Source organism: Peromyscus californicus, unplaced genomic scaffold (genome assembly GCF_007827085.1).
Source record: "Peromyscus californicus insignis strain IS unplaced genomic scaffold, ASM782708v3 Scaffold_1__1_contigs__length_55948999, whole genome shotgun sequence".
NCBI lineage: Eukaryota > Metazoa > Chordata > Mammalia > Rodentia > Cricetidae > Peromyscus > Peromyscus californicus.
In genome coordinates, this window is record NW_026294492.1 from 49,268,988 (window position 1) to 49,290,043 (window position 21,056).

The following is a 21,056-nucleotide window of genomic DNA, read 5'->3' on the forward strand; positions in this document are numbered from 1 at the left end:
GCCCTCCACACCGACACACCAGCATCCACACTGACACACCAGCCCTCCACACTGACACACCAGCCCTCCACACTGACACACCAGCCCTCCACACTGACACACCAGCCCTCCACACTGCCACACCAGCCCTCCACACTGACACACCAGCCCTCCACACCGACACACCAGCATCCACACTGACACACCAGCCCTCCACACTGACACACCAGCCCTCCACACCGACACACCAGCCCTCCACACTGCACACATATCCTCCACACTGCCACATCATCCCTTTCTTCTGCCACACCAGCCCTGGGATAACTCACTAAGTAGCCCAGGCTAGCCTCAGCTAGCCTCCCACCTCAGCCTCCCAAGTGCTGAGGCAGCATGGACCGCCACACCTGGCTGTATCCACTTACATTACCCTCAGACAAGTGTTTCCCAAACCAAACCCCTCTTCAGTGCTGGGTGGAAAGCAAGAGCCTGGGTCCCAGTGAGACCCCTCATCCAGACACTGGCCCTGGGTGCTGGCCCCATCCCGAAAGCTGACAGCCTTCTTTTTCTGCCCCGTGCAGGTACCTGGGAGATGTGGATGCAACCATGTCCATCCTGGACATCTCCATGATGACTGGATTTATGCCGGACACAGACGACCTGCAACTGGTAGGGAGGCTTGGGTCTGGGGTGCAGGGAGTCTGAGGTCCAGAGAGGCTGTGGGGGGACGAGGAGTGATTCTCACCAGCTCTGATCTTCCCCAGCTGAGCCAAGGAGTGGACAGGTACATCTCCAAGTACGAACTGAACAAAGAGTTCTCCACCAAGAACACCCTCATCATCTACCTAGAAAAGGTACTGCTGTCCCAGGGAGGCTTCCATGTCTCCCTTCCTGTCCCTTCCCAGCTGAGTTTCTCCCTCCGTCATGACGGGTAGCTCAGGCTAGCCGCAGGCTTGGGAATACAGGAGCCGTGCTATGAGGTGATCTGAGAAAGAGTTTGTAAAATGAGGTGACCGACTCCGAGTTGCCCCTGCTCTCCCCACAGTCTAACTGGTGTGGGAGATGAGAGAGTCCTCTGCTCCATGACCAGGGACCCGAACTCCTTCCACGAGTGGGTCTACCACCCCTGGGATGACCTTTGAGTTTGCAGCAGCCACGTCAGGAAAGTGAACTGTGCATGAGTTTGATTGTGAATGGCAGGGTCTCTCCATGTAGCCTGAACTGGCCCCAAACTCACAATCGTCCTGCTTCCTCCTCCTGAGGGTGGAATTATAGAGGTATGTCACCAGACCTGGCTATCGGCGATGTTTTCCCGAGCACTGTCAGAGCGTCCCTCATATCGCTCTAACAAAATACCTGAGGTGGCGTGATAGAGAGAGAGATGTTAAGCACAAATTGTCGGAAAATAACAGCCCAGGACTGGTCGATCCCAACTGTGTAGCCTCTAACAAAAGCCTCGGGCAGATGGCTAGAGAGCGTGCAAGAGAAAGGCCACAGAGCGCAGGCAGGGCCAAGAGAAGTCCAGGAATCGTGCTCCTTTTTATAATGACCTACATGACGGTAACAAATTTGCTCCACTGAGAGCTGGCCCGCTCCTCCCAGACAGGCACTAATCCCCTCCGGAGGTGATCCCCTATGGCCCAGTTATCTCCCTTAAAGGTTCGGTCTGCTTAATGCCACTGTATTGTGGTCTGAATGAGGAGAAGTCAGAACAAACAGCAGCAGGTAGACAGTGGCCAGCGGCCAGAGCTCCGTCACCTGGGTACCTCTAACGCAGAGGGAGGCTGCAAGCGGTCTGGCTCCAAGCGTGATAGAAAAGGAAGTCAGAGTCGATGACTGCTCCTCCCTCCCTGCTGGTCCACCCCACACCTTCTAGAGCAGTGGTTCTCAACCTTCCTGACACCACACCCTAATGCACGTCCTCGTGTTATAGTGACCTCCAACGATAACATCTCCTTCATTGCTACTTCATAACTGTTATTTATTAGTGTTGTGGGTCATAATGTAAATATCGGCACTTTCTGATGGTCTTAGGTGACCCCTGGGAAAAGGTTGTTCAACCCCTAAAGGGGTTGCAACCCTCAGGTTGAGATCCACTGTTCTTAGAACATGCCTGGTCCCTCAGTTTCTTCACAATGGACAATGCCAGGACTGTGTCCTGGGCTTCCTCTGTGACACTCACCGACCAGCTCCACCCTTCCCCTCAGATCTCACACTCCGAAGAAGAATGTCTGTCCTTCAAAGTTCACCAGTTCTTTAACGTGGGACTTATCCAGCCCGGCTCGGTCAAGGTCTACTCCTATTACAACCTGGGTGAGCAGCCAGCGCAGGGCTGGATGTCGAGTGTTCCGCGTGTTCAAGGAACCCGGAGATCTGAGTATCAGTTCTGGCAGCACCAAAGATGAAAACATTGGGGGTTCTGGGGGTCCCTATGCTGAGAGGCTCTTTGAGTCCTAGGAATTGAAGAATTGGGAGACGCAGGGTCCAAGGATTTGCAGGTTGGGGTTTGAGGGTCCCAGACACCTAGAGGCTGGAAGGCCCTGAGAATTCCAGGGACCTACAGTTTTGACGTCTGAGCATCTCAGGGCTCTAGATGGAGGTCTCAAGACACTACAGTCTGAAGGGCCAAAAGAACAGAAAACCTGGGGTCTGAGTGTCACAGGGGTCCGGGGTTGGGGACCTAGCATCTCAGGGCTGAGGGGACTCACTCACTGGGCATTTCCCCGCAGGAGTGGTCTCTGGGGTGGAGTCCCTGGCCCTCTGACCTCTTCCCATCACTTCTCCCCACAGAGGAATCCTGCACCCGGTTTTACCATCTGGATAAGGAGGATGGAATGCTGAGCAAGCTCTGCCACAATGAAATGTGCCGCTGTGCTGAGGGTGGGTACCAGGAGGGCGTGAAGGGTGGACCGGGCCAAGACACGTCGACACAAACTCTCCACTCCCGTGGGGGGGGCGCGCTTGGCTGAAAGCCTCACTCAGGGGACATGGAGTAGGATCGGTGTTCCCTCTGGGGCCAGGCCCAACGCAGACAGAGGGACTCGAGCCTGTGTTACCCCACCCCACAGAAAACTGCTTCATGCACCAGGCACAGGAGAAGGTCAGCGAGAAGGAACGGCTGGAAAAGGCTTGCGAGCCTGGCGTAGACTACGGTGAGTGTGGCTTCTGGCGGCTCTGTCACACCGTGGGGAGGGAGCCACGGGGTGGCGTGACGGTGTGTGACTAGCAGGGAGCAGCAGGTGCCTGTGCTCCGTCGGGCTCTGGCTGTGTGTGACTGTTGCGTTTGGAACACGTGTAGATGTGCAGTGAAGGGCCGTGTGTGATCTGTGTTGTGTGATGTTTCCTGGGGAGACATTCACCCCAGATAGGGCACAGACCCCCCAAGTCCAGCTTGCTAAACCAGTGAGTTACTGGGGTTACTCATTAAAGCTGGAGTGAGGGGTTCCTCACAGGAGCATGAATGACTTTTATAACCTCTGGGAGGGGCCCTGTGGACCTTGTAAGTTTCATTTATTTCCTGAGACTTAAGGGCCCTTCTTCCAGAACCTGAGGTTTCAATGACAAGGGCGTAGCTAAATAGTAGGGTGTCAGTGGCCTGAGTAGGTGCTAGCAAGTGAGAGAAGGTGGGTGTGGCTATGGGTGGGGTTGGCCAGGAGGCTGTAATACATAACCATGGTTATGTGGAGCTGTGGATGGGATAGCTCAGTCAGTATGGCTCTGCGTGCCCAAGCGGGAGGTCCTGGATTTGATCCCCAGCACCTGGGTAAAAATCTCAGCACGGTGGCACATGTCCCTAACGTGAGCACTGGGGAGGCAGAGCCAGGAGGTTCTCAGGGCCAGCCTAGCCGTACCAATGAGTTCAAGGTTTCAGTAAGGTCCTGTCTCAAAAAACAGGAGGAATGGGGCTGGCTGGAGAGCTGGCTCCATGTGTTAGAACACTCCACATCAGATGCTTGTGATCTCAGCTCCGGGAGATCCGACACCCTCTTCTGGCTTCTGAGGATGCTGCACTCACACGCACAAACGTGTGCAACCAACATGTGCATCAAATGGACCTCTGACCTACACACACACACACACACACACACACACACACACGAGCATGTACATGTGTGATGCCCGTGGCTGCAAGAGAGGCCTCTATTTACACTGGAATTACACTATCAGAATATTTCCGTGACATGGGCTACCACGTCAGTATGATGGCTGACTCTACCTCGAGATGGGCTGAGGCCCTCCGAGAAATCTCTGGTCGCTTAGCAGAAATGCCTGCAGATAGTGGCTATCCTGCCTATCTTGGTGCCCGGCTGGCCTCTTTCTATGAACGAGCAGGCAGAGTGAAATGTCTCGGGAACCCTGAAAGAGAAGGAAGTGTCAGCATCGTAGGAGCAGTTTCTCCACCTGGTGGTGATTTTTCTGATCCAGTCACATCTGCTACTCTGGGTATTGTTCAGGTGTTCTGGGGCTTGGATAAAAAGCTAGCTCAACGCAAGCACTTCCGCTCTGTCAACTGGCTCATCAGCTACAGCAAGTACATGCGTGCCTTGGATGAGTACTATGACAAACACTTCACAGAGTTTGTTCCTCTGAGGACCAAAGCTAAGGATGTGTTCCAATTGGCCTCTCAGTGATAAACGCTGACCTAAAGCGACCTGGGGAGGGAAGGGTTTATTTCATTTTACAGCTCACAGTCAGTCATCAAGGGAGGAACTGAAATGGAGACCGCAGAGGAATGCTGCGTCCTAATGTCCCTCCCCCCTGGCCTGCTTAGCTGCCTTTCTACACAGCCCGGGCCCACCTGCCTAGAGATGGCACTGCCCACAGTGGGTTGGACACTCCTTATCAGTTAGCAATCAAGAAAATGCCCCAGAGACACGGCCACAGGCCAAGCTGACGGAGACAGCTCCTCAGCCGAGGTTCCCTCTTCCCAGGTTTGTCAAGCTGACAACTGATGCTATGACAACATGTGAACATGTTCACAGACACACACACACACACACACATGCCTGTAGCTGTGGGTGACAGTAACTGCACATGGCTGAGTGTGAGCTGGACGTGTGTTATGGTGACAATTGTGACTTTGCATGGCTGTGTGTTTGCAGTGCTCAAGAGTGGCTTTGGATAGCAGTTACATCCATCATGAAAATGACTGTCCTTACACCTGGCTCTAATCATGTGTGTGGTGTGATTTTGCAGGTTGCCACGGTTGCATGGCGCTGTCATTGGGGGCGACTGTGCCGAACACAGCTGCCTCTGTGTATATGACTCCTTGCCTATAATGCTAATCGTGTGCATGGTATGTGTGGCTATGAATGTGCACGTGCTTCTGTGGCCTGGAGTAGCCGGTACCCTCAGTCATAGGAAACTTTACCATGGATGGCTGTGCCTGTAGGCAGCTGTAACACTCACAGGTAGCTGTGACTGAGTACATGAGTGAGTCTGGGCATGGCTGCTGGTTGTGTGTGTTCCTGGGACGGGACAGACTGAAGTGTCAATGGCTCTGACTCAGCCTGTCTCTGCTTGTAGGTGGGGGAGTCACATGGTCAGGGGCATGTGCTGGTGAGAGCCCCATGGCCAACCCTGCTCATGACTCTCACTGCCCCTCCCCCACACAGTGTACAAGACCAAGCTAGTCACGACGGAGCTGTCGGATGATTTTGACGAGTACATCATGACCATCCAGCAGGTCATCAAGTCAGGTACCTAGCCTTCCGTCTTCCCACCTCCCCAATCCCTCTCCCTCTGCGGGGGCTCAGCTTCCCCTTCCCTGCTCCACAGGCTCAGATGAGGTGCAGGCAGGGCAGGAACGCAGGTTCATCAGCCACATCAAGTGCAGACAAGCCCTGAAGCTGCAGAAAGGGAAGCAGTACCTTTTGTGGGGCCAGTCCTCGGACCTCTGGGGAGAAAAGCCTAAGTAAGTGCCCATTGTGCGCATGTGCATGCGTGTGGCTGCCCCCTCTAGCCCCACCCACTGCCGCAGGAGCCCGCCCTCACCTGCTCTCCCTTCCCCAGCACCAGCTACATCATCGGGAAGGACACGTGGGTGGAGCTCTGGCCCGAGGCTGATGAATGCCAGGATGAGGAAAACCAGAAACAGTGTGAGAATCTGGGGTCGTTCACAGAGAACATGGTGGTCTATGGCTGCCCCAACTGACCACAGCCCCGCCCTCCAATAAATCTTCAGTTGTATTTCACCCTCCTCCTAGTGTCTGGAGTCGTGGTGTGTGTGTGTGCGCGCGCATGTAAACATGTTTCTGTGTAAGGTGCATGTGTGCACATACGTGTGGACACCAAAATTCTTTCCTTTTTTTCGTTTTTTTTTCTTTTCTTTCTTTCTTTTGTTTGTTTGTTTTTCAAGACAGAGTTTTTCTATGTAGTCCTGGCTATCCTGAAACTCACTACATAGACCAGGCTGGCCTCGAACTCACAGAGATCTGCCTGGCTCTGCCTCCCAAGTGCTGGAATTAAAGGCGTGTGCCACTACAACTGACACCTTGTATTTTTTATTTATTTGATTTTCAAAATATGTATTAATTTAATGTCTTTATATGAGCCACATGACTGCCGGTGCCCTTGGAGGCCCGGAAAGGGGGCTGCAGCTACAGGTGATTGTGAGCTCCCTGATGTGGGTGCTGAGAACCAAATCCAGGTCCTCTGCAAGTGTTCTTTACTGCGGAGGCACCAATCCATCCCCATAACTTTTTTTTTTCTTTTTTTTTTTTTTTTTTTTGGTTTTTCGAGACAGGGTTTCTCTGTGTAGCATTGCGCCTTTCCTGGAACTCGCTTTGGAGACCAGGCTGGCCTCGAACTCACAGAGATCCGCCTGGCTCTGCCTCCCGAGTGCTGGGATTAAAGGTGTTCGCCACCACCGCCCGGCCTATCCCCATAACTTTTAAAGTAGGTGTGTCTGTGTGTCTGTGTGCAGTACCCACCAAGGCCAGGGGAGGACCCTAGATCTCCTGGAGCTACAGGTGGCTGTGAGCTGCAAAGTATGGATGCTGAGAACCGAGCTGGGGTTCTCTGCAAGAGCTCTTAACCACTGCACTTTTTTTCCAGCTGTGTGCACCTTGTTTACCTGGGGCTCACTGATCAGCTAGGCTGTCTCTCTGTCTCTGTGCTGGGATTATGTGCGCCCTGAGGACGGACATCTAGTCCTCACACCTACACAGCAAGAATTTCACCAACAGTTATCTTCTATCCAACGCTGGAGTTTCTAGAGCATCAGTGACACTCCAACACACCTGCTGACTCACCTGGAGCTCAGACACACCCACACACCTGCTGACTCACCTGGAGATCAGACACACACACACACACCTGCTGACTCACCTGGAGCTCAGACACCCCACACACACACCTGCTGACTCACCTGGAGCTCAGACACACCCACACACACCTGCTGACTCACCTGGAGCTCAGACACACCCACACACCTGCTGACTCACCTGGAGATCAGACACACCCACACACCTGCTGACTCACCTGGAGATCAGACACACCCACACACCTGCTGACTCACCTGGAGATCAGACACACCCACACACCTGCTGACTCACCTGGAGATCAGACACACCCACACACCTGCTGACTCACCTGGAGATCAGACACACCCACACACCTGCTGACTCACCTGGAGATCAGACACACCCACACACCTGCTGACTCACCTGGAACTCAGACACCCCCACACACACCTGCTGACTCACCTGGAACTCAGACACACCCACACACACACACCTGCTGACTCACCTGGAACTCAGACACACCCCACACTCACCTGACTCACCCGGAGCTCAGCCTCATCCTATCTGTTCCCATTTAATGGGCTGCAGTGGTTCACACGGTTTGTGATAGATACTGTTTCCTCCAGAAGTAGACTGTTCCTTGTGGAGGGAGGGGTGAGGTTCACCTCTCTGACAGGGTTCAGGAAACATAAATCTCAAGGTTCCTGCCTTGTTACCTTCCTGTCCGGACTTTCTCTGATGATGAACTGTGTGATCTGTGATCTGTGATGTGGAAGTATAAGCCAAATAAGCCCTTTCCTCCCCCACTTGCTTAGGTCATGGTCTCATTGCAGCAATAGGAACCCTGACTAGAACACAGTCTCCTTGTAGTTATCCACCACTTCTGGCTCTTACAGTCTTTCTGCTCCCTCTTCTGCAACAATCCCTAAGCTTTGGAAAGAAGGGGTGCAGAATATATGTTCCACTTAGGGATGAAATTGTTCAGTCTCTTATTCTCTGCACCTTGGCCAGTGTGCTCTCTGTGTTAATCATCAACTAACGCAAATAGAAACTTCTCAGATGGCGGTTGAGAGCTGTGTTGATCTGAGGGTATAATAATGAGTCAATAGGGGTCAGCTCAACACTGTGTCCGAGTAGCAGAGTAACAGTAGTAGGTTCTCCCATCGGTCCCATGACGTGTCTAGCCACAGATTTTTGGCCTGGTAACCGTGCTAGGTATAGTCTTCATCTCGTGGAGTTGGGCTTCAGTCCAGTCAGAAGATGGGTTGGTTACGCTGTGGTGTTTGTACCACTGTTGCTCAGTGGGCATGTCCTGCCAGGCAGCTGTTACTGAAGCTCTCAAGGTTCACAGCTGGGAAAGCCTGGAGGTTACTCTCCTCTGGTGGAGTGCATAGAACCTTCCAGCACTGTGAAAGCTAGCCAAAAGGAATGAAGCTTCCAGGACACATCACCTTGACTTCTGCACGCTCTGTGATTCTGGTATGCAGTGTCTTCAACAACGGGGTCTGACCATAAAGTCCTGGGGTTAACCGAGAGCATTGACACTAGCATGTAATGTTTGGGGGGTCTATGGGACCTCACTAGCCAGCAACCCCCAAAGAAGTAATGTAGCTAGAGTTTTCCTGCTTGGCCCACAGTCAGGACAAATCTCTGTCACCTGCCAGTGTAGCTTGAGTTTTCCTGCCTGGCCCACAGTCAGGACAAATCTCTCTCACCCGCCAGTCCCACAGCCGCTCAGACCCGACCAAGTAAACACAGAGACTTATATTGCTTACAAACTGTATGGCCGTGGCAGGCTTCTTGCTAACTGTTCTTACAGCTTAAATTAATCCATTTCTATTAATCTATACCTTGCCACGTGGCTTGTGGCTTACCGGTACTTTACATCTTCCTTGTCCTGATGGCGGCTGGCAGTGTCTCCCTCACCCAGCTTCCTGTTCTCTCAATTCTCCTCCCTGTTAGTCCCGCCTATACCTCCTGCCTGGCCACTGACCAATCAGTGATTTATTCATTGACCAATCAGCAACACATTTGACATACAGACCATCCCACAGCATGCCAGTCCCACAGCCGCTCAGACCCAACCAAGGAAACACAGAGACTTACATTGCTTACAAACTGTATGGCCATGGCAGGCTTCTTGCTAACTGTTCTTATATCTTAAATTAATCCATTTCTATAAATCTATACCTTGCCACGTGGCTCGTGGCTTACCGGCATCTTCACATGCGGCATGTCATGGCGGCAGCTGGCAGTGTCTCCCTCACTCAGCCTTCTACTTCCCAGAATTCTCCTCTCTCCTTGTCCCGCCTACTTCCTGCCTGGCCACTGGCCAATCAGTGTTTTATTTATTGACCAATCAGAGCAATTTGACATGCAGACCATCCCACAGCAAAGTAAGCCATTCCTGGTATTGAACTTTCTATTTATTAGTCAATGGTGTCTAAGAGGACCAATGTCACCCCATTCAATATAGGGTAACGTGCACAAAACATACATATGCACATGAAGCATGGACAGTGGTACACAGGTTTCCACATCACTGCTTTGATTATCTTTAATGTTATCTATCCCTCCCATATTTTCCTCCGTTACCATGACCTCCCCAATTTACCTCTCCCTATTCCACTAACCCCTTTAAGTCTGTACCATGGTTTCCACATCCCCATTCCTTGGTTCCTGGAAAGCCCCCCATTGCCTGTGGCCCCTCACTAATTTCCTGACCTCCATGAGTGTTTCAAATGAAACATGTATATGAAGACTCAAAGCTAACATCTACAAAGGAAAGAAAATGTGTCGGTCTTTCTGTATTTTACTATAGAAACAAAAAGTAATTAAAACACACTGAGAAATAAATAAATGGATAATTGTAGAACATTTTAAATTACCGGGGGTGAGGCTGGGAAGAGGGTGCAGTTCGTAAAGCACTTGCTGGGCATGCATGAAGGCCAGAGTTCGATCCCCAGAACCCACAGTCAGACTGGGCAGGGAGGCATTTGTCTGCCATCCCACAGGCTTAGTAGAGACAGGATTATCCAAGGATCTTACTGGCCAGCCAGCCTAGAGAATTAGTATGTTTGGTGAGAGACTATATTAGTTGGAGTTCTCAACCGAGATTAAGCATTACAGAGATAACTATGTCAAAAAATGAGGAGGCTGGAGAGATGTAAGGAGGCTGGAGAGATGTAAGGAGGATGATGGAGAGATGTAAGGAGGATGATGGAGAGATGTAAGGAGGATGATGGAGAGATGTAAGGAGGATGATGGAGAGATGTAAGGAGGATGATGGAGAGATGTAAGGAGGCTGGAGAGATGTAAGGAGGATGATGGAGAGATGTAAGGAGGATGATGGAGAGATGTAAGGAGGAGGCTGGAGAGATGTAAGGAGGATGATGGAGAGATGTAAGGAGGATGGAGAGATGTAAGGAGGTTGGAGAGATGTAAGGAGGATGATGGAGAGATGTAAGGAGGCTGGAGAGATGTAAGGAGGATGATGGAGAGATGTAAGGAGGATGGAGAGATGTAAGGAGGTTGGAGAGATGTAAGGAGGATGATAGAGAGATGTAAGAAGGATGGAGAGATGTAAGGAGGTTGGAGAGATGTAAGGAGGATGATGGAGAGATGTAAGGAGGATGATGGAGAGATGTAAGGAGGCTGGAGAGATGTAAGGAGGCTGGAGAGATGTAAGGAGGATGATGGAGAGATGTAAGGAGGATGACAGAGAGATGTAAGGAGGCTGGAGAGATGTAAGGAGGATGATGGAGAGATGTAAGGAGGCTGGAGAGATGTAAGGAGGCTGGAGAGATGTAAGGAGGATGATGGAGAGATGTAAGGAGGCTGGAGAGATGTAAGGAGGATGATGGAGAGATGTAAGGAGGCTGGAGAGATGTAAGGAGGCTGGAGAGATGTAAGGAGGATGATGGAGAGATGTAAGGAGGATGATAGAGAGATGTAAGGAGGATGATGGAGAGATGTAAGGAGGATGATGGAGAGATGTAAGGAGGCTGGAGAGATGTAAGGAGGATGGTGGAGAGATGTAAGGAGGATGATAGAGAGATGTAAGGAGGTTGGAGAGATGTAAGGAGGATGATGGAGAGATGTAAGGAGGATGATGGAGAGATGTAAGGAGGCTGGAGAGATGTAAGGAGGATGATGGAGAGATGTAAGGAGGATGATAGAGAGATGTAAGGAGGTTGGAGAGATGTAAGGAGGCTGGAGAGATGTAAGGAGCATGATGGAGAGATGTAAGGAGGTTGGAGAGATGTAAGGAGGCTGGAGAGATGTAAGGAGGATGATGGAGAGATGTAAGGAGGCTGGAGAGATGTAAGGAGGATGATGGAGAGATGTAAGGAGGCTGGAGAGATGTAAGGAGGCTGGAGAGATGTAAGGAGTATGATGGAGAGATGTAAGGAGGCTGGAGAGATGTAAGGAGGATGATGGAGAGATGTAAGGAGGCTGGAGAGATGTAAGGAGGATGATGGAGAGATGTAAGGAGGCTGGAGAGTTGTAAGGAGGCTGGAGAGATGTAAGGAGGATGATGGAGAGATGTAAGGAGGATGATAGAGAGATGTAAGGAGGATGATGGAGAGATGTAAGGAGGATGATGGAGAGATGTAAGGAGGATGGAGTTAGGATTCATTGGTTCAAAGTTCATAAAGCTGTTGCAAAGGACCCACATTTTGTTTCCAGAGGCCAAGTCTGGAAGCTTACACCTAGCTGTAACTCCACCTTCAGGGGAGTCAGTGTCCTCTTCTGACTTCTGCAGACCCCAACCCACACACACATACACTCACAAGGACACACATAAGTAAAAATAAATATTAAAAACAATAATATGGTGAGCCATTGAGGAAGCTAGCTAATGTGGGCCTCTGTCCTCCACACACATGTATACATGGACACATATATGCAATATGTACACACACACACACACACACACACACACACACACACACACACACACCCTGAGTGAGTCACTGGGGAAGCAAAGACTCTTCACTGGAGCTGCCTACAAGTTGTACAGGAAAGTCCAAGAGTGCCAGCCTTCACTGGTCATCACCCATGCTCAGTTGGGACTTTTGGTGATGCGCGTCTTTGAGTCACTTTGGTTTCAGTAAGGAACCCTCACCCATGCTTCTGTCACTGGATAAACTCACTGGTTCACCGAGCTGGACTCAGGTGGGACCTCTCCTTTTGTCCTTCTTTCTCCCCATTATCTGCAGGAAGATGTAGAAATAGTCTCCCCCAGGAAAAGCAAAACCATCCAAGACCTGCAAGCTGACAGGGTCCGTCCTGGGCAGCATGTCCTCCTCGTCCCCCCGCACCTGCCTGTAGCAGCCCGGCTCCTCACCGCCCCCACACACACACTTGCGGGTCCACTCTCAGTTCACTTTAGTCTCACCGCTCTCCTCGGCAACAGCTTGCTGCCCCTTTGCTCGTGAGAGCTGAGCCTCGTGGCGTTCTTGGTTCCTAGTGGACTCCCCTGCACCTCCCCATCTCCCCTGAACCCTGCCCGGCACCCTCACCCCTGCACTTGTCGTCCTGTGGGTTAATCTAGATTGTCAGTTTGGCAGGAGGTAGAGTCGCCATGGAAACAATCTTCTGCTCACCGCAGCCACGGATTATCTAGATTGGGTTAACTGAGGGAGAGGACCCGCCCTGAATGTGAGAGTTGCACCATCCCCTGGGCTGGGGTCCTGGGCTGACCGGAAAGGAGAAGGTGAGCCGGAAACCAGAGTTCGTTCACCTGCGTCTGCGGCTTCACCGTGAGCCTGTCGCGAGCAGCTGCCTCAGGCTCCTGTCTTGACTTCCCCACCGTGACAGGCTCTTCCCACTAACTGTGAGCAAGATAAACCCTTCCTCCTTGTCTTAGTTAGGGTTTCTGAGGCCTCGATGAACCACCGTGACCAAGAGCAACCCTGGGGAGGAAAGGGTTAATTCAGCTTACACTTCCAGATCATCATCCATCGTCTAAGGAAGTCAGGACAGGAACTCACACAGAGCAGGAACCTAGAGGCAGGAGCTGATGCAGAGGCCATGGAGGGTGCTGCTTACCGGCTTGCTCCCCATGGCTTATTCAGCCTGCTTTCTTGTAGAACCCAGGGCCAGCAGCCCAGGGATGGCACCACCCACAATGGGCAGGGCCTCCTTCATTAATCACTAATTAGCAAAATGCCTTTCAGGCTTGCCTATGACCCATCTTCTAGAGGCATTTCCTTAACTGACGTGCCCTCCTCTCAGATGACTGTAGGTTGGGTCAAGTTGACATCAAACTATCCAGCACGTTTGTCTTTCTGGGTTTGGGTTACCTCACTCAGGATGATTTTTTCTAGATCCATCCATTTGCCTGCAAATATCATGCTGTCATTGTTTTTCTCTGCTGAGTAGTACTCCATTGTATATATGTACCACATTTTCATTATCCATTCTTCAGTTGACAGGCATCTAGGTTGTTTCCAGGTTCTGGCTATTACAAATAACACTGCTATGAACATAGTTGGGAGGAGGGAAGACAGGGGAATCCATGGCTGATATGCAAAATTAAATTAATTATAAAATAAAAATATTTTAAAAAAAACTATGCAGCACAACTTGTCAACTTGACACACAAACACATCACGGTGAAACCACAACCTTTCCTTTCTTGTTCATCACCAAGATCACACGTTAATATCAATATCACAATATAAAGCATTTTGCAAACTTAAAAAGTCCCACAGCCTTACAAATGCAAACACTTTCCAATTTAGTCCCTTTAAAACTCCGAAGTCTCGCCGGGCGGTGGTGGCGCACGCCTTTAATCCCAGCACTCGGGAGGCAGAGCCAGGCAGATCTCTGTGAGTTCGAGGCCAGCCTGGTCTCCAAAGCGAGTTCCAGGAAAGGCTCAAAGCTACACAGAGAAACCCTGTCTCGAAAAACAAAAAACAAAAAAATCTCCGAAGTCTCTTTTAAAATCTAAAATCTTTAGCCTCTCAACTGTTGGTGCCTGTAAAATTGAAAACAAACTAAACACTTCCTTATTTCAAGAAGGAAGAACCAGGGCACAGTCAACAACCTGGACAAAACCAAACCAAACTCCAATTGTGTAGATAACTCAACGTCCAATGTCTGGAATTCACACAAGACTTCTGGGCTCCTCCAAGGGGCTTGGGCCACTTCTCCAGCTACGCGCTCTGCAGCACACACAGCTCATCTTCTAAGCTGGGGCAGGCTTTGCTCCTCTGCTGCTGCTGTTTTTTGGTGGTCATCCCATGGGATTGACATCTCAAATGCCAGGATCTTCTGCTGACATTGAGTCTGCACCCTCACCAGTGGCCTCTCCCGGCCTCTCCCGGCCTCAGCTGCTCTCCGTGACCGCCTCATGCCTTCAAAACCAGTACCACCAGTACCAGTGACTCTTACACTACCCGATTTGGCTGCCAGCACTAGGTACAACCTTGGGCACCTCCACAGCACAGCTTCTGTGTGCTGACTCTCAGGAAACACTTCCCAGAAGATTTCACCTCAGTGATGCTGGTCTCTTCTTCATCATGGCTGATTCTGCAGCCCCAGCTGAGCAGAACCATGAAATCTTACTTCAAATATCAAACATCCCCCATAGTCTTATTGTTTTGTTTGGTTGAAAGGGTCTCTCCATAGTCCTTGCCTTTTTGGAACTCACTCTGTAGACCAGGCTGGCCTTGAACTCACAGAAAATCCACCTGTCTCTGCCTCCCAAGTGTTGGGACTAAACATGTGTATCACCACACTCAGGAAGCTCTGGTTGTCTTTAAGGAGCTCTCGAACTTCCCTCGGTAACGTCACAAGCCAGGCCTCCATGGTTCTCAGCAGTCTGACCTCGCAGGCTCCTACAGAACAGCCACTGAGCTCTGCATACTCCAAGTTCAGGTGCCACCACAATAGTCCCCAAAACACGGCCATGTCTGTCACCTTAGGATCCCTATTGCTGTGATAAATCACCATGACCAAAAGCAACTTGGAGAGAAAAAGGATTTATTTTAGCTTATACTTCCAGGTCACGGTCCGTCAATGAAGGAAGTCAGGGCAGGAACCTGGAGGCAGGAGCTGATGCAGAGGCCATGGAGCGGAGCTGCTTACTGGCTTGCTCCCCATAGCTTGCTCAGCCTGCTTTCTTGTAGGACCCAGGAATGCCCCCACAGGGATGGAGCAGTCTGTAGTGACCTGGGCCCTCCCACAGGCCAATCTGTCGGGGGCATTTTCTCCATTGAGGTTCCCTCTTCCAAAATGACTCTAGCTTGTGTCCAGTTGACATAAGACTGTCCAGCACAGACCATAAGAGACTAGAGAATGCTTCCAGGCAGGTCCTCTATGGGGGATCCTCTAGGCTGCTGAGTCGTTTACGTGGTCCCAGGAATAGACCTGAGTGGGCAACAGCGACGAAGTGAAGGAAAGATGAACATCGACACAGGGATACCTGGGGTCAGGCGGTCTGGGCCTTTGCCACCCGGGTAGTTCAGCACGTTTGTGGTACAGAGCTGAACAGAGAGGCAGGGTTATTGCATATGGCTGAAGGAGGCAGTTTATCTCAGACACATAAACCAGGAGGCGGGGCCTATGTACACAGAGGGATCTGGAAGGCGGGTTTATTTAATCTCTGTAAGAGCAGTCTCTGCAGGGGAGTGGTCTTCAGACTTCCAGCACCCAGGGGGAGAATGGAGGATGCTTTCCACACACCCTGACAGCATCACACATGGAACGGAAGATAAGCCTTCATCCTTTGCCTCAGAACCTGAGGCTCTGGAGTCCTCGGCATGCCCATGACCATGCCAACAACATGCATCCCCTCAGCACCTCACACACTCGGGCTTCCTCTGGGGTGGGGGCCATTCCTGAGGCAGGTGGATGGGTGGGCCCAGGGTCAGGGGTGAGCGTCTCCCAGGGAACCCTGCTTAGGGAAGCAATGTGGCAGAGAACTGGGGTTCTGTGGTCACAGAACTGCCAGCTCTGTGTGAGGCCAAACACTACAGTGTGGGGGCCATTGAGTTGAGAAGGGGGGCTGGTGCCTCCTGAGCACCCCTGAACCCTTATAATATGGGAGGGTGTGTGATGGGGCTTAGGTCCAGGCTGAAGACTTGGGGACAAGGTGGTTGTATCTGGAAATCTGCCCCAACCCACTTCCTGAGATGGACACATACATGAGCACACCCATACACACTGAGGTACATACACGCATGTGCTAATGGATGATACACACTGTAGCACATGTGGGCATATATGGGCCTGCGTACACATCAGGAAATGCATGTGTGCATGTACCTGCATGCACACAGTCACATATCAGAACATCTACACCTGTATGCACATATGCAGGAACCTGTGCCTTGCAAGCCCACAGCCATGCATCTGCACATGCATTTGTACCCATATGCATGGATTAAAGCTTGCACACAGAGCTGTGTGCTTGCATGTGTGTCTGCATATGCACGTGTTGGAAGCTTGCATGGAACCCACAGAAGCGCTTCTGAGGGAAACAGAGCCACCAAGCTGGGTGAGCAGGGGCTGCCCCGTCCATCTCCACCTGAGTCACATTTTCTGGAAAGTGTGAGCGATGGTGTGAGTGAGAGTGAGCTGGGGGCTGGGCCTTCTGGGGGCACAGGAAGGAGAGGAGGGTGCGTGGGGGAAGCGGAGGCACCAAGCCTCAGCTTTAAAGTGAGCTCCAGGGGCCGCAGGAGCCTTTAGCAGTTTGCAAAGCCCAAGCATTGGGCAATTGTGGTTTCCTCCGGAGGGGAGGAACTCAGGCTTGCCAGCCCCGTCCCTGGGCTTCTGGGCCTCAGCTGCTCTGGCATGGAGAGTGTGGTACAGCCTTCAGTGTTTGTAGTGGATGGACAGACAGACATCCCGTTCAGACGGCTGGGACAGAACCACAGGAGACAGCGCTGTGGCATTGCCCAAGTCAGCCTGGCCCTGATATTGCTGCTGGGCGCCGGGCTGGCTACTCAGGGCTGGTTCCTACTGAAACTGCATCAACGTCTTGGGGACATAGTGGCTCGTCTGCCGGTAAGTGGGGCTCGAGGGGACCAGGGGACCCTCTCTGGTGTTTGTCTCTTTATGGCTGTGTATGCGTGACAGGCAGACCCCAGGGGTTCTGATCCTATCTTTTCATCTATACATGGGGATCGGTGGAGGGATATGAGTGTGTGGTGCCGGGCGGCTTCCCTGGAGCACACCTACATGGCTGGTGTTGCTAGCCGGACCCTCGTCCCCATCACTGCCATCAGGGCGGTCATCCTGGTTCGCTCTCAGATGGCGGGCGGTATGCTTGCTCTCCGTCGTGGCTGTGTCTGTCTGTGTGCCACACCTGGTCACTCGTGCAAACAATATGCTCCCGTAGTCTTCATCTTTGTTTTCCTGTTAATTTTTTAAAATTGCATTTACTTATTTAGTGTGTGGATGTGAGCGAGTGTGTGCATGCTGCAGCATATATCTGAGACGACTTTACGGGGTCAGCTCTGTGTCTCCCTTTTTGTGGGTTCTGGGGATTGAACTCTGATCACCAGGCTTGGTGGCAAGCGCTTTTACCCCCTGAGCCCTCTCACTGGCCCTCAAATAATTTTTTTAAAGATGTATGAATATTTCAAAAACTCTAAAAACAATTCTGAAACGCTTCTTCTGGTCTCAAGCATTTCAGACACTCAACTTTCATCAGATCTTAGATGGATTCCATGGCACACACCTATCGTCCCGGCTCTTGGGCGGGAGAGGCAGAAGGCTCAAGGGTTTCAAGGCCATCCTAGGCTACTTAGCAAGTTTGAGGCCAGCCTGGGCTACTTGAGAGCCAATCTCAGAAAAAAAACAGATCTGATGTGTGTGTGTGTGGTGTGTGTGTGTGTGTGTGTGTGTGTGTGTGTGTGTTGTGTGCACATGTGGCCCTGTGTATGTGTCCGTGGGTGGTGTCCGCGGCCACAGCCAGACAGTCTCATCACCATGTGCCTGTGTGACTCTGGGTGTGGCCTGTCCTCACCAGCACCCTATCTGCATTTCAGGATGGAGACACAGGCTCCTGGGAGAAACTAATACAAGGTGAGTTTGGGCCCCAGGCCCTGAGAAGCAGGTGGAATGCTCTGCCTCTCCCCACACCCTAGGATCACCCAATGTGATTTTGCAGAGCCCCACAGGTGCCCCTCCCCCAAGACTGGAGAAGCAGAAGTCTGGGTCACTCCGGAAGGGGCTGAACCTGACACCTACGGCGGGCGGGCGGCCTCAGTGACCCCTGCTTCTCTCTGCCTCTCTAACTTCTGGCTGTCTTCCTCAGAGCGGCGGCGGTCTCAGCAGGCCAACCCAGCAGCACATCTCACAGGTGAGGGGACCCTGGGTCTTCACATGGGCTGGGGCTTGGGGTGTCCTGGGAGACCCAGGTCTTCGAAAGTTAGAGCAACCATGTATACATTCATCCAGTGTGTTTTTAATTTTTTTTACATTTGCTATTTATTTTTTTATTGTTGCTCACACACATACACATGCCACAGTGTGGGGGTCAGATGACAGCTCTCAGGAGACAATTCTTTTTTTCCACCTTGTGGCCTCCAGGGATTGAATTTAAGACATCAGGCTTGGCTCCAAGTACCTTTACCCTCTGAGCCATTTTGCTGGCCTCATTCATCAATGCTCACTGACAAGTGGCCCAGAAATCACAGCCACTGAGGGCCATGTAAAGTCATCCCTTCCCCCTTCTAGTCATGGGGACACATCCCAAGGTCGTCAGAGGCCTCGGAGGATGCTGGGACACAGACCTATCACGCCCAGAGTCTCTCTATGTAGCCTGGGCTGCCTTGGGACTTGCTATGTAAATCAGGCTGGCTTCACACTCCCAGAAATCCAGCTGCCCCTGCCTCCCGAGTGCTGGGACTAAATGTGTGGGTACCACGCCCAGCCATATGTACCGTATTTTTTTCTTCCATGCCACAGACAGTTTGATTCCTAACCTAACACAGTAAGAAATTAATCAGAATAGACATAAAATATGCTATATAAAAATATGCTATATAAAGCCGGGCGGTGGTGGCGCACGCCTTTAATCCCAGCACTCGGGAGGCAGAGCCAGGCGGATCTCTGTGAGTTTGAGGCCAGCCTGGACTACCAAGTGAGTTCCAGGAAAGGCGCAAAGCTACACAGAGAAACCCTGTCTCGAAAAACCAAAAAAAAAAAATATATATATATATATGCTATATAAAAAAACTATTTGAAACATGAAGGGGGAGAGGGAAGACGGCTCAGTGCACAACGTGTGTCAGCCCACAGACAGAGGCAGAGACAGGAAGATCCCTGGGACTCGCTGGCCAGCGGCCTCGACAAACAGGGGACTTCCAGGTTCAGTGAGAGCCGTCTTCTGCCTCAAAGATAAGGTGGCCGGAAACTGAAACTGAGAAAGTTGCTTGGTGTTGATTTCTGGCCACACGCGCGTGTGTGCACGCGCACACACATACACACACGCGCACACACACTTTTTGAGACAGGATCTCTTGGAGCAGAGCAGAGCATGACCTTGAACTGGTGGTCCTCCTGTCTCCACCTCCCTGGGTGACAGGCGTGTGTGCCACCACATCTGGTTTAGTCTGTGCTGGGGATGGAGCCCAAGGCTTCCTGCATGCTGGGCAAGGGCTCTGTCTCCTCAACCCCAACCCCGTTTTAAGTGTTGACACTTCACTAGGAAACTTAAGTACCCTGTGCCTCAACTTCCTCTTTGGTTATAGGTTTTTTTGTTTGTTTGGTTGGTTGGTTGGTTTTTCGAGGCAGGGTTTCTCTGTGTAGCTTTGTGCCTTTCCTGGATCTCGCTTTGTAGACCAGACTGGCCTCGAAATCACAGAGATCCACCTGGCTCTGCTGGGATTAAAGGCGTGCACCACCACCGCCTAGCCAACTTCCTCTTTGGTATTCAAATGGCTTTGCTCCTTTCTGCCTCAGTTTCTCCCCCTGCACAATGCTAACTGTGCTGACCAATTCTCTCTCTCTCACTCTCCCTCCCTCCCAGGGGCCAATGCCAGCTTGATAGGCAAGGGTGGACCTCTGCTATGGGAGACTCGACTCGGCCTGGCCTTCTTGAGGGGCCTGGAATATCACAATGGGGCCCTGGTGACCACAGAAGCCGGCTACTACTACGTATACTCGAAAGTGCAGATGAGTGGCGTGGGCTGCCCCCAGGGCCTGGCCAGTGGCCTCCCCATCACCCACGGGCTGTATAAGCGCACATCCCGCTACCCCAAGGAGCTAGAACTGCTGGTCAGCCGGCGGTCCCCCTGCGGCCGAGCCAACAGCTCCCGAGTCTGGTGGGACAGTAGCTTCCTGGGCGGCGTGGTACACCTGGAGGCCGGGGAGGAGGTTGTGGTCCGTGTGCCTGGGGACCGCCTGGTCAGACCCCGAGACGGCACGAGGTCCTATTTCGGAGCATTCATGGTCTGAAGGCTGCGGTGATGATGGATTGCAAGGAGGAACCTCTCCAGGACAGACCTCAAGCCCAGCAAGCAGGGATCTTGGAGTTCCCCCTTAAGGATCCCCAAATTCTGCAGTTGGAGTGCTCAGGGACCATGTAGACTACCGACCTGCCTTGGGAAATCTTCAAATTGAAGACTTAGGGTGCGGAGCCCAGGAGTGTGGGGTCAGCCCATTTGCCTGATATTCAGGAAGAAAGAATAAAGCTTGGGTATTTATGGGTCTGATGCAGATATCATGGACTTGGCATTTCTGGGCTAATGGGTTGAAGACAAGAAACCTCTCCGAGGTGTTGGGGGGAGTTATATCCCCAGAACCCTGTGGGGAGCATGCTGGGCTCCACACACTGGCCTCTCCCATCGATCTGCTGTATTGGCTTCCAGCCACCAA

At 51.7% G+C, this 21,056-nt stretch overlaps 2 protein-coding genes across 2 annotated transcripts in view; both read left to right on the forward strand.

Annotated features, from left to right (window-relative positions):
* Positions 1–6,175, forward strand: part of C3 (complement C3) — a 29,349-nt gene extending 23,174 nt beyond the window's left edge. The window contains exons 34-41 of the mRNA XM_052746793.1: positions 558–645; positions 741–830; positions 2,184–2,289; positions 2,767–2,856; positions 3,045–3,128; positions 5,592–5,675; positions 5,755–5,890; positions 5,989–6,175. Coding sequence (XP_052602753.1) covers positions 558–645; positions 741–830; positions 2,184–2,289; positions 2,767–2,856; positions 3,045–3,128; positions 5,592–5,675; positions 5,755–5,890; positions 5,989–6,130 — 820 coding nt within the window. The 3' untranslated portion in view covers positions 6,131–6,175. The remainder of the gene's footprint in view (positions 1–557; positions 646–740; positions 831–2,183; positions 2,290–2,766; positions 2,857–3,044; positions 3,129–5,591; positions 5,676–5,754; positions 5,891–5,988) is intronic.
* Positions 6,176–17,024: 10,849 nt separating this feature from the next.
* Positions 17,025–20,826, forward strand: Tnfsf14 (TNF superfamily member 14). Its single transcript, XM_052745695.1, has 4 exons — positions 17,025–17,237; positions 18,224–18,260; positions 18,493–18,537; positions 20,209–20,826. The coding sequence occupies exons 1-4, from the start codon at positions 17,025–17,027 to the stop codon at positions 20,634–20,636; spliced, it is 723 nt and encodes a 240-aa protein (XP_052601655.1). The 3' UTR covers positions 20,637–20,826.
* The last annotated feature ends 230 nt before the right edge of the window (positions 20,827–21,056 follow it).

Coding starts and splice junctions, on each gene's coding strand:
- Tnfsf14 (XM_052745695.1), top strand. CDS start 17,025: ATGGAGAGTGTGGTACAGCCTTCAGTGTTTGTAGTGGATGGACAGACA. Junction 18,261..18,492: donor CTGGGAGAAACTAATACAAG/GTGAGTTTGGGC, acceptor TGTCTTCCTCAG/AGCGGCGGCGGTCTCAGCAG. Junction 18,538..20,208: donor CCCAGCAGCACATCTCACAG/GTGAGGGGACCC, acceptor CCTCCCTCCCAG/GGGCCAATGCCAGCTTGATA.